Genomic DNA, 12526 nt, shown 5'->3' with positions numbered 1-12526 from the left:
TTCAGATTCTGATCACCTATCAGTCTTCCCCGTCTCTCTTCATTGCTGACATAGGATTACCTCATTCAGCCATTATTTTGCTACAAAGAAGGCTGTGCTACCATTATTTCAACCACAGGCAATAATAAATAGCAGCAAAAGCGAGCAAGTGCCTTCACCTACTTGTGCTATTCCAGCAATAAAGGCGTTAAAGCAGGTTGAGACACGCATTTTTTGGGGTGCAATCATGAAGCATCCTTCCTGCTGATCATAGCCAAGCAGGACATACAGATGGCGCTTGACTGTGTTGAAAGCTTTGGCGCTGCTGATGTCCGACTCGGCGCTGCTCTCATCCTTTGCCATGAACTTCATCAGCACTGTGATCAGCTGGTGGACAGTCTGGTGGTCAATCCCAGCATCCTCTGGCAGCAGGTCTTTTATTGTATTATCATTCTCGGGGGAAGGTTGTCCTATGGGCACAAGAGACATTGGTATCAGACACTGGAGAACACTGTGTAAACTCTGTAAATCCAAACAACAGGGTAGAGAACACACCAGAATTTTTTTCCAGAGTTCACTGCTCCTTCTCTGCCCAAATACATACAGTGAAATTGCAGGAGACAGGCATGCACTTCTGAGGAAATTGCTCCTCTGTTGCCTCAGGTCCAACAGCACAGAAACACCTACTGTGTCACTCAACTCCATTTCTCAGCTTTCCTATACTTAGTGGAGCACTTTATTTCCCATCCCAGTGCATTTCTGCCAAATTGAATATTATTATTCTTCCACATCCATCAAATCCCACCGCCACCAAATTCTCATCTGGTATGGTTATCAGTCTTTCCACATTAAACACGAACAGACATCAGTCTTTGCCAGTGGAAAATGTAAAAAATGGCAAGGGTGGGAAATATGAAAAATTGTACCAAATAATGATTAAACAAAGAATGAAGACTTCCCCTATTAGCACGAACCTGTATTTCTGCTAAATAACTTGTAGTACTACAAATAACTTGTAAATAAAGAGTGTTATTTTAATATTCTAATTTACCCATATTCTCAATGTGATATGCTGTTCTGACGAAGGACTCCTTTGCTGATATAACTGCATCTGTCTTAGATTCTTCACAAGAAAACTGCAATGTCTGCAATTTTTTAAAATAGTTTTAAAGTGTGTTGCATTTGTATTCATGGGTGAACAGAGGTTTGTTTGGCTGTTTTGCAAAGCATGGGAGATGGCTGTCATTTCTATGACAGGTGAAAATTAAAACTATGCAGGGGGCAGGAATTTTCAGATCCACTTCTATTAAGAGTAACTTTCCTTTTTTGGTCTTATTTGGGTTAGAAGAAATAATGAACTTAATGTTATACAAAATTTTTTGTTCCAGTTTTCACTGGGATTCTTTACTTTAAAACCCTCCTTCAAAATGGAAATTCTCTACCCAAGCTTTTGCTGGACCAAGATTTGCAGATACAAAAAACCCAATGAATTCCGAGATAATAAGAATCAGAAATTCCATTTTCAGAAGTACTTCAAAAATGTACACAAAAAGTAATCTTAGCTTCATGGACATAAACTGGGAAATAATCTTTTATTTTTATATAATATTACACCCAGGTTAAAATTTTCCATGAAATTATATCATAAAGACACAATTTTCATAAGGATGATAGCTGACTCTATTGTTCAGCCCTATTTATTTTCATGTCTATAACATGTTGTGTTATAGACATGAAATAAAGGAGATTAAATCAATAAAATAAAGGAGATAAAATGAAACAAATGAAAAGATCATTGGGTTCTAAATAAAGACTGGTTCTCCAAATAGAATTTAAAGAGTAATTAGTCTGAAAAGATTAAACCATTTTATTTTCACTTGCTGAACAATATAATTTAGAAGCTCAGCGATAAAATGTTCCATTTCAAAAGTGTTTCATAACTCTAACACAAGCTAACAGACACTTCCCAGGACTTTTCCTGACATTTTACTTTTCCAGAAATAGTACTGCACTTTCTGATGCATTAAAGAGCTCATTTCTCATACTGTACCCTCAAGGAAAACTACACAGCAGGATACAGTGGACAGAGCTTCACCCTGATTTGTTTGTCACAGCTGTACTAAGGATGAAGTCTATGGAACATCATTCATCCCGTTTTTATTTCTGATGTAGGAAGCTGCAAAAAACCAGCAATGGAGACCTACTTGTTTAAAACTACAGAAACTGTACAATACAGTTTAATCAATAGATCTTCAGAGTCTGGAAAACTTCTTCTGCTGTCTGGAATGAGTCTTAGGTTATATCAGGCCTGAACTGAACATTTATTTCATCAACACAAGATACAGGGTATCCTTTTACCACATGAGGCTGTTTAAGTCCAAGCTTGGAATGCAAATCCAAGACAGCTCTGTCTTTACAGAGGCTAGGGTAACTTTTATCCCTTAAAATTCGCATGAATTAGTATGTGCCTGTATAAGGTATACAGATATACACACCTATCCTCCCCAGCCCTCATCAAAACCTTCTCACATCACCAAACACACAGCCAGGTAATATACAACCTCCACGCCCTAATTCAATCTAGCCTTACCTCCAAAGATTCATCTCTTTATTCATGTGTGCCTTATATTAGACCCCTTTACCTTCAAATTACTTTAAGGTATATCACAAAGTAGCATAAAGCAGCAGATCAGGATTACAGAAGGGTTCATCATCCCAACTGTGATCCTCTTCACTGAAACTCTCCCACTGACTGTCCAGGACACTGCACAGAACATAGCAACATGATCCTGGTGTTTAATCCATACAGAATGCACACTGAATCCAGCTTGCATTTGGACTGTGCAAGGATGCCTGTTTTAGATCTAGAAAGAACAGATGAGCATGAAAACTGGTTCATTCAAGGGCTATGTATAAAATACATGTTTTTCTACAACAGATGTACATCCTCCATTTAGGAGTCAGTCAGTTCCTTAGCTGAAACACATATGCTCAGTACTGCCAATGTAGCGTTAAAAACTGAAACAAACCTCAAAAAAAATTTTTTTTACAAACATACAAGGAAAAAATAATAAATATTGGGCAGGAGAAAAGGGACAGTAATTAGTCTTCTAGTTTCCAAATCATCTGTCATATTCTGAATCATATTATCGGAATTTTCTTGAGATCAGTAGTTACTAGATACATTAAACATTTTATATTCACATTTTTAGTGGAAACTTTGTTTTAACCTTAGGTCATGAACTACCTAAGCCTGGAAAGTAAAGTGTAGCAATACCAAAATACATCTAATAAAACCACAAAGCGTAAGTAACAATGCCGACTGTGACACTGGCAGTTCTTATGCAACAAAGTACGCATAAGATGCCTTTAAGCCCAGTATTTAGCAGGTGGTTGGTGCTGTTAAATGAAGAACAATCATCCACTGACATACCTGTTTATTGCATCATGATGTCACTTGTTCCCTGTGTGAGCCTGTGACAACCCACACATATGTTCTGTAAGGAACTAGTTCATTTCCAGCTCTCACTGGGCTAGCACAGCAGGGCTATATCCTGATAACTCAGAAACTCCCCTATTTCATTTCACAGCTTAGTCAGCTCCCACAGTGACAAGGTATCTTCCTTTCAGCTGATCATCAAATAAGTTGATATATTTTGATTAGGAATTTGCATCTGTTGGAAGTATTTCAAGTATTGAAGACAGAACATGAAAATATCTGAATCTGACATCTTTTCACTTCCAAATCATCAGCCTACACAGCACTCAGAGCAATAACTGTCAGTAGCCACAATTATTAAGAGATTCCTTGGATCCTGCTGTGCTACCTATTCTACAGAAGCCTGACAGAAGGTGACATCTTCAGAAAATGTCAGCAAATACAAAATAAGGTACTTGAGATATCTACAAGCATGCAGAGTGTAATATACAGTACTGACAGGCAAAAGCATTCTGTCTGCTGTCTTTAAAACCTGAAGGACTCAAAGATCTGACTCAAAACAGGTGACCCATGGGGCCAGTCTAGCAAATATTTACTTGTGGGCAATCAAACACAGGAGGGTGAGGCACTGCTGGCATATCTGACTGACTCCAAAGTCTTACTTACAACCGGAGGCAGCTTTCAGTACAGATTGAGAACAAAGCTTCAATTTACACTTTTTGGAACCATGCTGAGATGTGATTCAGTCTTCCATTTAGACAACTTCCATCTTGCGTAAGTTTATCTCATGATTCAGCAAGAAAGTCAGAGTTAGAGCCTCCTTTTCCTGTTCCATCAAAACACACCTCCTTTGTCACACCCACCTGGTGTTTGCTCTGGTGTTCCTCCAAGTGCTGGTGCAGACTGCTCATGTCTGGTCAAGCTCACAGCTTTAGAAAAAAAACAAGAGCAACTCTGTTTAATAAGGAAGTACTGACATCTTACACTTAGCATATATTCAGTGCTAGCACATTTATTTTCATTTACTCATGCACTGCTGTCAGGCAGTGAGTGTAACTGCTTGGAACATGTCACTTGTGTGCCCTACAGATTTTGTGCACTATGTTCTATAACTCTAATTTTCTACATCATTTAATTTTGCTGGTACAAGAGTCAGCACACAGGAGTCCCTGTGCAGCATCAGCAATTGGTCATGAAGGATTACCTAAGAATCCCAAAATATTCAGGGAGACTGTGTTGGAAAAAATAGATATTGCAGTGTTGGAAAGAAAATTACCTTTTAAGTTAATTGTTCACTAGCAACCAGGTTTGAAAGTTTTATCAGTTCCTATTATATGGGTAAGAGCAATGTGAGAGGTACAATTTAAATATAAAGACTAATCTGTGTTTGCAAAATTCTCTAAATGAGAATAGACAAGCCTCATTTCTTCTTGGAAAGGTATCTGCATGGCACTCCAGACAATCCCATGGTTTTCCAGCACTAAGTCCTCCTGTAGAAGCCATCAGGAAAGATGTGTTGCATGACATTGTTTCCTTATCAACAGAATGCTGAATATATTCAAAAACTCATTTGAGCCATTAACAGCTGTTTTTAAGACATCTAGCATATGCTGCATGCGCTGATTAATAATTATAATCAATAAATATATTAGTAATAGAGGATTTTTTCTGTAAAATCTGTATCTATTTAAGACAAAACTACTGCATATTAGCCCCAAATAAAAATTAAGATCTAGAAAAGACTAACTAGTCTTGGAGCACTCTATTCTGGCCTTTTAAACAGACACATCTAGACACAATTTGTCTATGTTCTTTGTCAAAGGCACTAACTTGTCATTATCAGAAACTAACTGGATAAATATTGAAAACTCCAATGTGTACCCATTGACAGGATATAATCCATGGGGAGAAGACAGAAGTGTGTCACAAAAACATAAACAGGTACTCAACGAATTTTGGTGGTTAAGGTTTCGGGAAGGGAGAGCGCTCTCTTGGACTCGGCGGGTCCCTTGACGCTGTCCCGCAGGGAGCGCACGCTCTTCTGGCGGTTACGCGAGAAACGAGCCCTCTTGATCTTCCACATTGCCGCATCACTGAGGTTGGCCACGTTTGTCCTGACAGCAGTGATAGCTTTGCAAATGCAATGGACCAAGTTAGGATTCATTCCACACCATGGGGAGGGCTCCTACTGCTGCCAAGTGCCAAATGCAACTGGGCCCCGGGTCCCACTCAAGCCAAGAAAGTTTCAAATGGGCCCACGGGGTCCATCTGCAAGGTACTCATTTGCATGCTCTCATTCTAAAAACCATACAACCCCAAGAGGCACAACTGTGTTAAAAAATTATGCTATTATTTGGTCAAAAACAGATTCTTGAAGCCAAAAACTGAATTTCAGGCTAAGAGAATATGAGGTGCCCCCTATTCAAAAGGGCAGAAATCTCACAAGTATGGATCACATTTAGTGTACTCATACCTAACCATGGCCTCTAGTTTTGCCTTACTAACCTCCTGTTCTGCCTGCACCTACCATCCTGATTTTGAACTCAAAAAACCTGTGAGTGTTGATTATGGAGTTACAGTGGTATTATCATCAATATCACCGCATGTCCTAATGGGAATCACCAATACTTTTCCACACTCATATCTATAGTGCACTGGAACCCTTTGAGTTTAATCATCTGAGTGACTGATTCAGTGAGCCCATCCTTTGCATCACCCATCTCTTTGAAAGGGCAAAGAAAAAGGTTCAAAAGAAATCTGAACATTTTCTTGTGCTATTTTAAGTCACGCAAAAATATTCCTATTTAAAGGTATTGCCCTACATTTGCAGCCAGAGATGTTAGAAACTAGTGGCAAGACACCCTCCTCAGGCCACAGAAGCAGTTCCCAGCATTGGGTCAAGCTACTCACATATGAAGAAAATATCTTTGCAGTTCCACCCCTCTCCTGTGGAGCAGTCACAGCACCTAGACTTTTTTAGGCACTGGGCTCCATGCAAATGTAGAAGGAAGCATTAGGCTGCTGAGGGAACATGCACTGTTCAAACAGCTGTTCCCATCTCCTCCAGGAAATGGAAATAGATCTGACTCATAGGCCACCACTTGGGTTAGGAAGTTTTCAATTATTCAGCATTCTAAAAATTTATACATGAATTAATTTTTAGTGCCTGTCTAGCAAAAGGAAGATTTGGTTTCTTATTAAGAAACCAAGTATGAACAGGACAAACATTTTAAAACATTTGTCACTGCAAAAATAGTTAACTGAGCACTGGCTCTAGGATTCCATGTATCTCTTATGCTGTGCCCCACACACTGGGGCTTTTCAGAGGGTCAAACAGCTCCTAGGGCTGACTTTGTACAGACCACCACAGGACAGGGGATGATCTGGGACTCGAAGAACAGCAAATGTGACAGCATTAGAACTGTGGGTTAATGTGGGTTTCAGGTGATCATAGAACAAGACCACAATTCAACCAAGGTTGGCAATCACATCCTAGTGAGAGCAAAACACAATACCCAAAGGTGCAGCAGAATACAGCCTAATCTGTATTCAGGAAGTAAAAAAATGCTTACTTTATTTTATTTTGGCCTGAAAGATTACTTAATTTCAGAGCATTTATCTACATGAGACCTACAACTCCCTCAGTCTCTTGCAACAGCTAAAATTCCAGAAGCTGGTAAAAAGTGATCAGATTGATTTGAAATATGCTTACTTGTTGGGAAAGGAAATTCTTTGTTGCAGTCCAGATGAAGCTGAGCCTCCAAAGACAGGGTCTCAAAGCGGTTCACAAAGAACTCCCAGCTCAAAGCTGGGATATCTGCTTTTAGAAAATGAAGTAGCAAAAGCTTACTAAGAATTGTGGGCCTATCCTTGACAACTGTGTCAAACTGGAAATCAAGGCAGAGGCAGAGACCCTACAGAGGGAAACAAAGAAAACAGCACATAACTGAGATACGAGATCTCTTAAGGATTTTTTCAAATAAAGGGAGGTCAAAGCTCATAACTTCTCCTGTCAGTTAATATAGCATCAAGGTTTAGCTCCTTTTTTCTAACAAGTCCTTTAAATCAGAACTAATGCTACTGATATCAGAGAGAGAGTAAGGTAAATGAAGAGATAAATAAACATCATATTTTGAATGTAGAATTTTCTAATATTTTGAGTAATACAAAGGTACAGGCAAAGTCCTATCCTACTGGATATTTGGTACACAATATCAAAGTGCTTTGTTCACGCTCCTCATCTGAGAAAAACATTACATTTATGTAACTGAATCAAGCCCTTAATTACAAAAAGAATGAATCACCAAGGTTAAACGGGGGAAGAAAGATTACACTGTGAAGTGTGTCAGAAGCACTTTGCCTGAAAATTCTTCTGTACATTATCTGCACTAGAATTCTGTCTGGACTGTTAAGATTTAAGTTTGATAAGAAAGCCCACATATTGAATATGAAAGCGCAGTATACTGGTCTCATTGAACCCAAGTTCAGTAATAGTGTCATTGAACTCAATTTCTCTGGAAATTATTTTGAAAAGATACCAAAGGGAATTAAACTAGCAAACATTAACAGCATTTTGTAGGCAGTAACCCTGAGCTCTTTAAAATACATATTCATTCTATTCTCCACAGAACTAGAACTGAATTTTTCTATGAGATTTATTTTTTTATCTTGCTTTTCTCGCTTAGGTATCTGTTTAGATTTAATCATGTGAATCCTGACTGGCAGGCTCTCTGACATTCATAAAATTACATGCCTAAGTGAATCTTGAAAAGATCAAGACAAGGTTTGGTTTTGCTCAAATACATTTTCTCACTGTGAGTTCAGCAGGGTCTCATAAGACTTAGAAATTTATTTTCTTAATTGAAAAATACCAAATTATTTTCAAATAATCAAAAAAAATATAGTTTTCTACAACAACAGTTCAAACACAATAATCCTCTGCAGCCATCAAAGTATTTATGGTTGGACTTGATCTTAAAAATTATTTTTTCTATTATTCCAACTTGGGGTAGGGCTGTATCATTTCCCTTGGTTATTTTGTGCATATGTCAAGTACCAAGACCAATAATGCTTGCCTAAAGAGGTATTAGCAGCGACTGTGATGTTGTACATGGGATCTCCAGGTGAAAAGGCAGCTTCCCACTGGAATGTATTTTTTCCCATGTAGCACACCCACCTGTAAAGCTGGCCTCTTTATGGTGTCAAGTAATAGTCCAGCTCTTGTAGCCACTGCTGGGTTGACATCTTCCACAGCAGTCAGGAAACAACAGAATGCATGAGCCAAAGAGTACTTCAATAGGTGGTTTTTTGTCACAGAGTGAATGTCCAAAAATCTGCACAACACAGCCACTTTCTCAACTGTAGCAGCGAGACAGAGGCATATTCATTTAGGCAATGATTTATGTACTGACTAATACACAGATTAATACATAGAAATATGCACAGCTGAGAAAGTAACAATGAAAAATAGCTAGAAAGAGCTATAATTTTGATTTTTATTATCCAAAATGTCTCATCTTCCCCTTTATTTTACTGCACACTGTTTTAGCACCAAACTATCTCCAAAACTCTCCAAAGCAGCAAAAAGTTCATCATCTGCTATATGTCTCCTCAGTTACTGCAGAGAAAGCTCTACTTCTTCAGAGAAGAAACAAAGAGAAAATAAAGTACATTTCTCAGGCCTACCTGCTTCAAATCTCATCTTCCAGTCTTTACTGTTGAAATTGCTGTTTATGATTGTCCAGAAAATGTCAGCTCCATGAGGAAGCGAAAGTGCATGAAGAAGAAGCGGGACTGCCAGGGAAGAAAGCTGAGAGAATTCAGACTTCACAACTCCCCATAAGCTGGCAAGACAAAAGAGTAAGCCTGCTTATAAAGACACTCCCTTGATATCCTTTCTTCTAAATGTAAAGAACTTTCCATGAAAATCTCTATGATCCATGCTGGGCATTTATGTCAATACTACAGAATGGATTGTAGTAAAAACAGAGTAGGAAAACAGAGCTACTGGCAAATCTTCAACTACAGCATTTTTTATTGAAAATCCAGGTTCAAATATTCCTCACTTTGAAATATTTCATTTTGAAAGAGTTTGCCTAGTAGTTCAAGACAACTGCCATGGAACACAGTCTATGCTACGAATTAGGAGTTTCAGCATGACCAGCTTTCAGCATGACCACATAAGCCACATGAACTGTCTTGACACCAAAAATCATGTGCATCCACAAGTAACTAAGAAGCTGGATATTCACAATTTGCTGGTATAGATTCAGGACAGATTCCCTAGGCTGCTAAAACCCTCAGTCTTGGGAGATGCTCAGTGAAATTGATACAGAGCAGCTGTTAAATGCTGACAAACAGTATTTCAGAAGATCATATGCTGATGTTTACTCAGCTAGTTTTCTTCAGAAGTCCCTTTCTCCAAAGAGAATCTTAAAAGGCACAGATTTCAATCCAATTCACTCTAAGTGAACGAACTTCCTGTCCCCCATAAAAATAATTTGAAATACTATTGTTGTCTCAGCTTTAATGCTAAGGCCCTATAAACTGTGTGCCTGCCTTCACGACATCCTGTATTTTATTTTGTAGATTCCAGGAAGATACATCAGTCTCAGGTAATGGTATTATTGAATATAAGAGAGTCTGACTTATTGCAAAAGAGGTGGTTCACAATGGAGTAGCCATGACGGACACTGGTTACCTGCAGGGTTACCTTGACTTCATTTACATCTTAATTAGCCTGTACAATAACTTGTATACAGGTTTCTTAATCTTTCCACACTTCTCTACCACTCTTATTAATTTCCCATAGTAAACTTGCAAATTCTTTGACACTAAGAAAAATGTATACCTGGAGAACCAATGAAGTATGAAGACAAATAACTCACCTTGCAATCAACATATGATCTTGAATATAGGCAAGAAATTGTGGATGGTCTTTTCTTGCTATATACAGGCATTCCCCATGAAGACACAGGATCTTCAGACAATTCAGCATGTTAAAAAGGATGTCTGGTTCTTCAAACCTTGACATTTCCTGTGTAAATAGTTGTTTCTCTCTCAACACAATGACACCACCAGCAATATAAACTAAACTAACAAGTAATCAATGTTACCTGCAATATAGTGTATATGAGCTTCAAGGTAACTGGAAGTTGCTGATAACAAAACTTCCTTTCTGTGTCATTCTTTATCGCTGTTAAAAATGGAAGTTACAGACAGTATTAAAATTCTTTTATCTGTGAATTCAAAATGAAACTAAAGAATGTTAAGGTGATGAGAGATAAATTAATTCTAGGCACATTAACCCTGCAGTCAGCAAAGTTAGTATAGCGTGGAATATGGCATCTAATATTTTTGCTACTTTATATGTTTAAAAAGCCAAGACTTCTTTTAACACTTTTGGGAGACAGTCACACCTGCTATCAACTTATTTACAGCCTATCCAATTAATATGTTGAAAGAATTAAATGCATGATAAAAAAAGTGACTGTGCACTGTTGAACTTGAAAGACTGCTTGTATTGTATATGGGTATAAGCATTTCTTTCAAAGCCTTACTGCAGTAACCTTTTCAGCCTCTACCTACCAGCATTTTCTGTGGTCTCTGGGTGATTTCCTGGGTTTTCTCCATGCTTTGGTGCTGATTTGTCTTCCTCTTCTCCTTCAGTTCCTATAATAAACTCAGGTCTAGTATACAGAAGACTATCCTCGAGGTTATCTGTGGGCTCCTTTAAGAATATAATAAGTTAAATTCATTTCTTGATGTTACCTACATACATGAGGCCATATCCTGCTGACTAAGCTACATATGGTGTGACAAACTGAGCTCAAATGAGGCATTCTTTGTTTAGTTCCATGTACATTTATGCACTCAGATCACCTGCATATCTAATATTTTGCATCAGCAAATGTATACTGACAAAAAAAGTGTGTTTCTGACATTGATTTAACAGAAACTGTATATGCATATTGGAGCTGAGGTGGATTCAATCAAAGGGCCAATACTTCTCTAAGTCTGTCATCCTTGCCTGAAAGGAGTAACAGACAGGAGCAGGGCGTTTCCTGCGCTACTGTGGAGTTACAGGCTTAGGGGCAGGACCTACCTCAGCCACTTTTACATTGAAAACTGTAAACTCCATGCTGGAGTTACTTCTGCCTGTGGCAAGGAGCACAGGATTAAAGGTTCCCATTGTGATATATATGTTGGAAATCTCAGGGTGAAGTCTGGAAGTGTCCCAGCACCCCAAAGACAACAAAGCTTGCTAATTCTCTCTTGAGACAAGAATCTGTACTGGAGGGGCATGAGATGATTTTTCTAGGACAAATAGTATACTGAATACTATGTGCAAAATATCTACTTCTAGCATACACACCAAATGAAATTCTGAAAATTTGACACATAAAAAGGCATCATTATTCCCTTATGGGAGGAAAAAAACTAATAAAAATTTGCTACTAACACACCACAAAAAATGAGCATCAAAATAAATGGAATTATGCCTTCTTCTCAACTACCAGATGGAACAGTTGCATATAATAGATATCCAGCTTAAAATAAATTCATCAGACCACCATCACCACCACCACAGGAAATTCTCCAACTCTTCTGCAAAGCTACAGAAAATTTTAATGATGACTAGTGACTGGAGAGTACATATCTGGGTCTGATAAATTTGGATACTCAACCTGAAGTAAAACAATTTTTCCCACAGTGCTCAGCATTTCAAACAGTCGAGCTCCAACTTGCTCACTTGACAACTGCTTCACTCAAAATCATTAATCATTTCAAAGTATCCACTCCTTGCTTTTATCAAAAGGTAAGTATTAACACTTTATTTTTTTTTTTGAGACACAGTAGGATTGGAGTGATGCATGTCCAAAGTGAAAAAGCACCTCAGTGTTCATGGGGGAAGAGTTCAAGATGGATTAATATTGCCATCTTCCCTGGGTTCTTTGAATCAATTCAAACTTTGGAAATTTTACAGTGCAATGGCATTTTGCTTTAACCCCCCGAATCCTTCATGCCAAAAGTCAGTGTAGCTTTGCTCCCTGAGCACAATGGAATGAGAACAGTGGAGGAGTTTCAGCATACCAATAACACAGACCT

The 12526-nt window shown here is 38.3% G+C and overlaps 1 protein-coding gene across 1 annotated transcript in view; it reads right to left on the bottom strand.

Moving 5' to 3' along the window:
• Positions 1-12526, bottom strand: part of UNC79 (unc-79 homolog, NALCN channel complex subunit) — a 107693-nt gene that overhangs the window by 57041 nt on the left and 38126 nt on the right. The window contains exons 20-28 of the mRNA XM_030950001.1: positions 11006-11147; positions 10534-10613; positions 10306-10454; positions 9104-9261; positions 8595-8776; positions 7131-7332; positions 5369-5548; positions 4282-4347; positions 163-449 (exon numbers count right to left, since the gene is read on the bottom strand). Coding sequence (XP_030805861.1) covers positions 163-449; positions 4282-4347; positions 5369-5548; positions 7131-7332; positions 8595-8776; positions 9104-9261; positions 10306-10454; positions 10534-10613; positions 11006-11147 — 1446 coding nt within the window. The remainder of the gene's footprint in view (positions 1-162; positions 450-4281; positions 4348-5368; positions 5549-7130; positions 7333-8594; positions 8777-9103; positions 9262-10305; positions 10455-10533; positions 10614-11005; positions 11148-12526) is intronic.

This window comes from Camarhynchus parvulus, chromosome 5, assembly GCF_901933205.1.
Source record: "Camarhynchus parvulus chromosome 5, STF_HiC, whole genome shotgun sequence".
Taxonomy (NCBI): domain Eukaryota; kingdom Metazoa; phylum Chordata; class Aves; order Passeriformes; family Thraupidae; genus Camarhynchus; species Camarhynchus parvulus.
The sequence above is the reverse complement of the archived record's forward strand: the minus strand, read 5'-3'. Positions and strand labels throughout refer to the sequence as shown.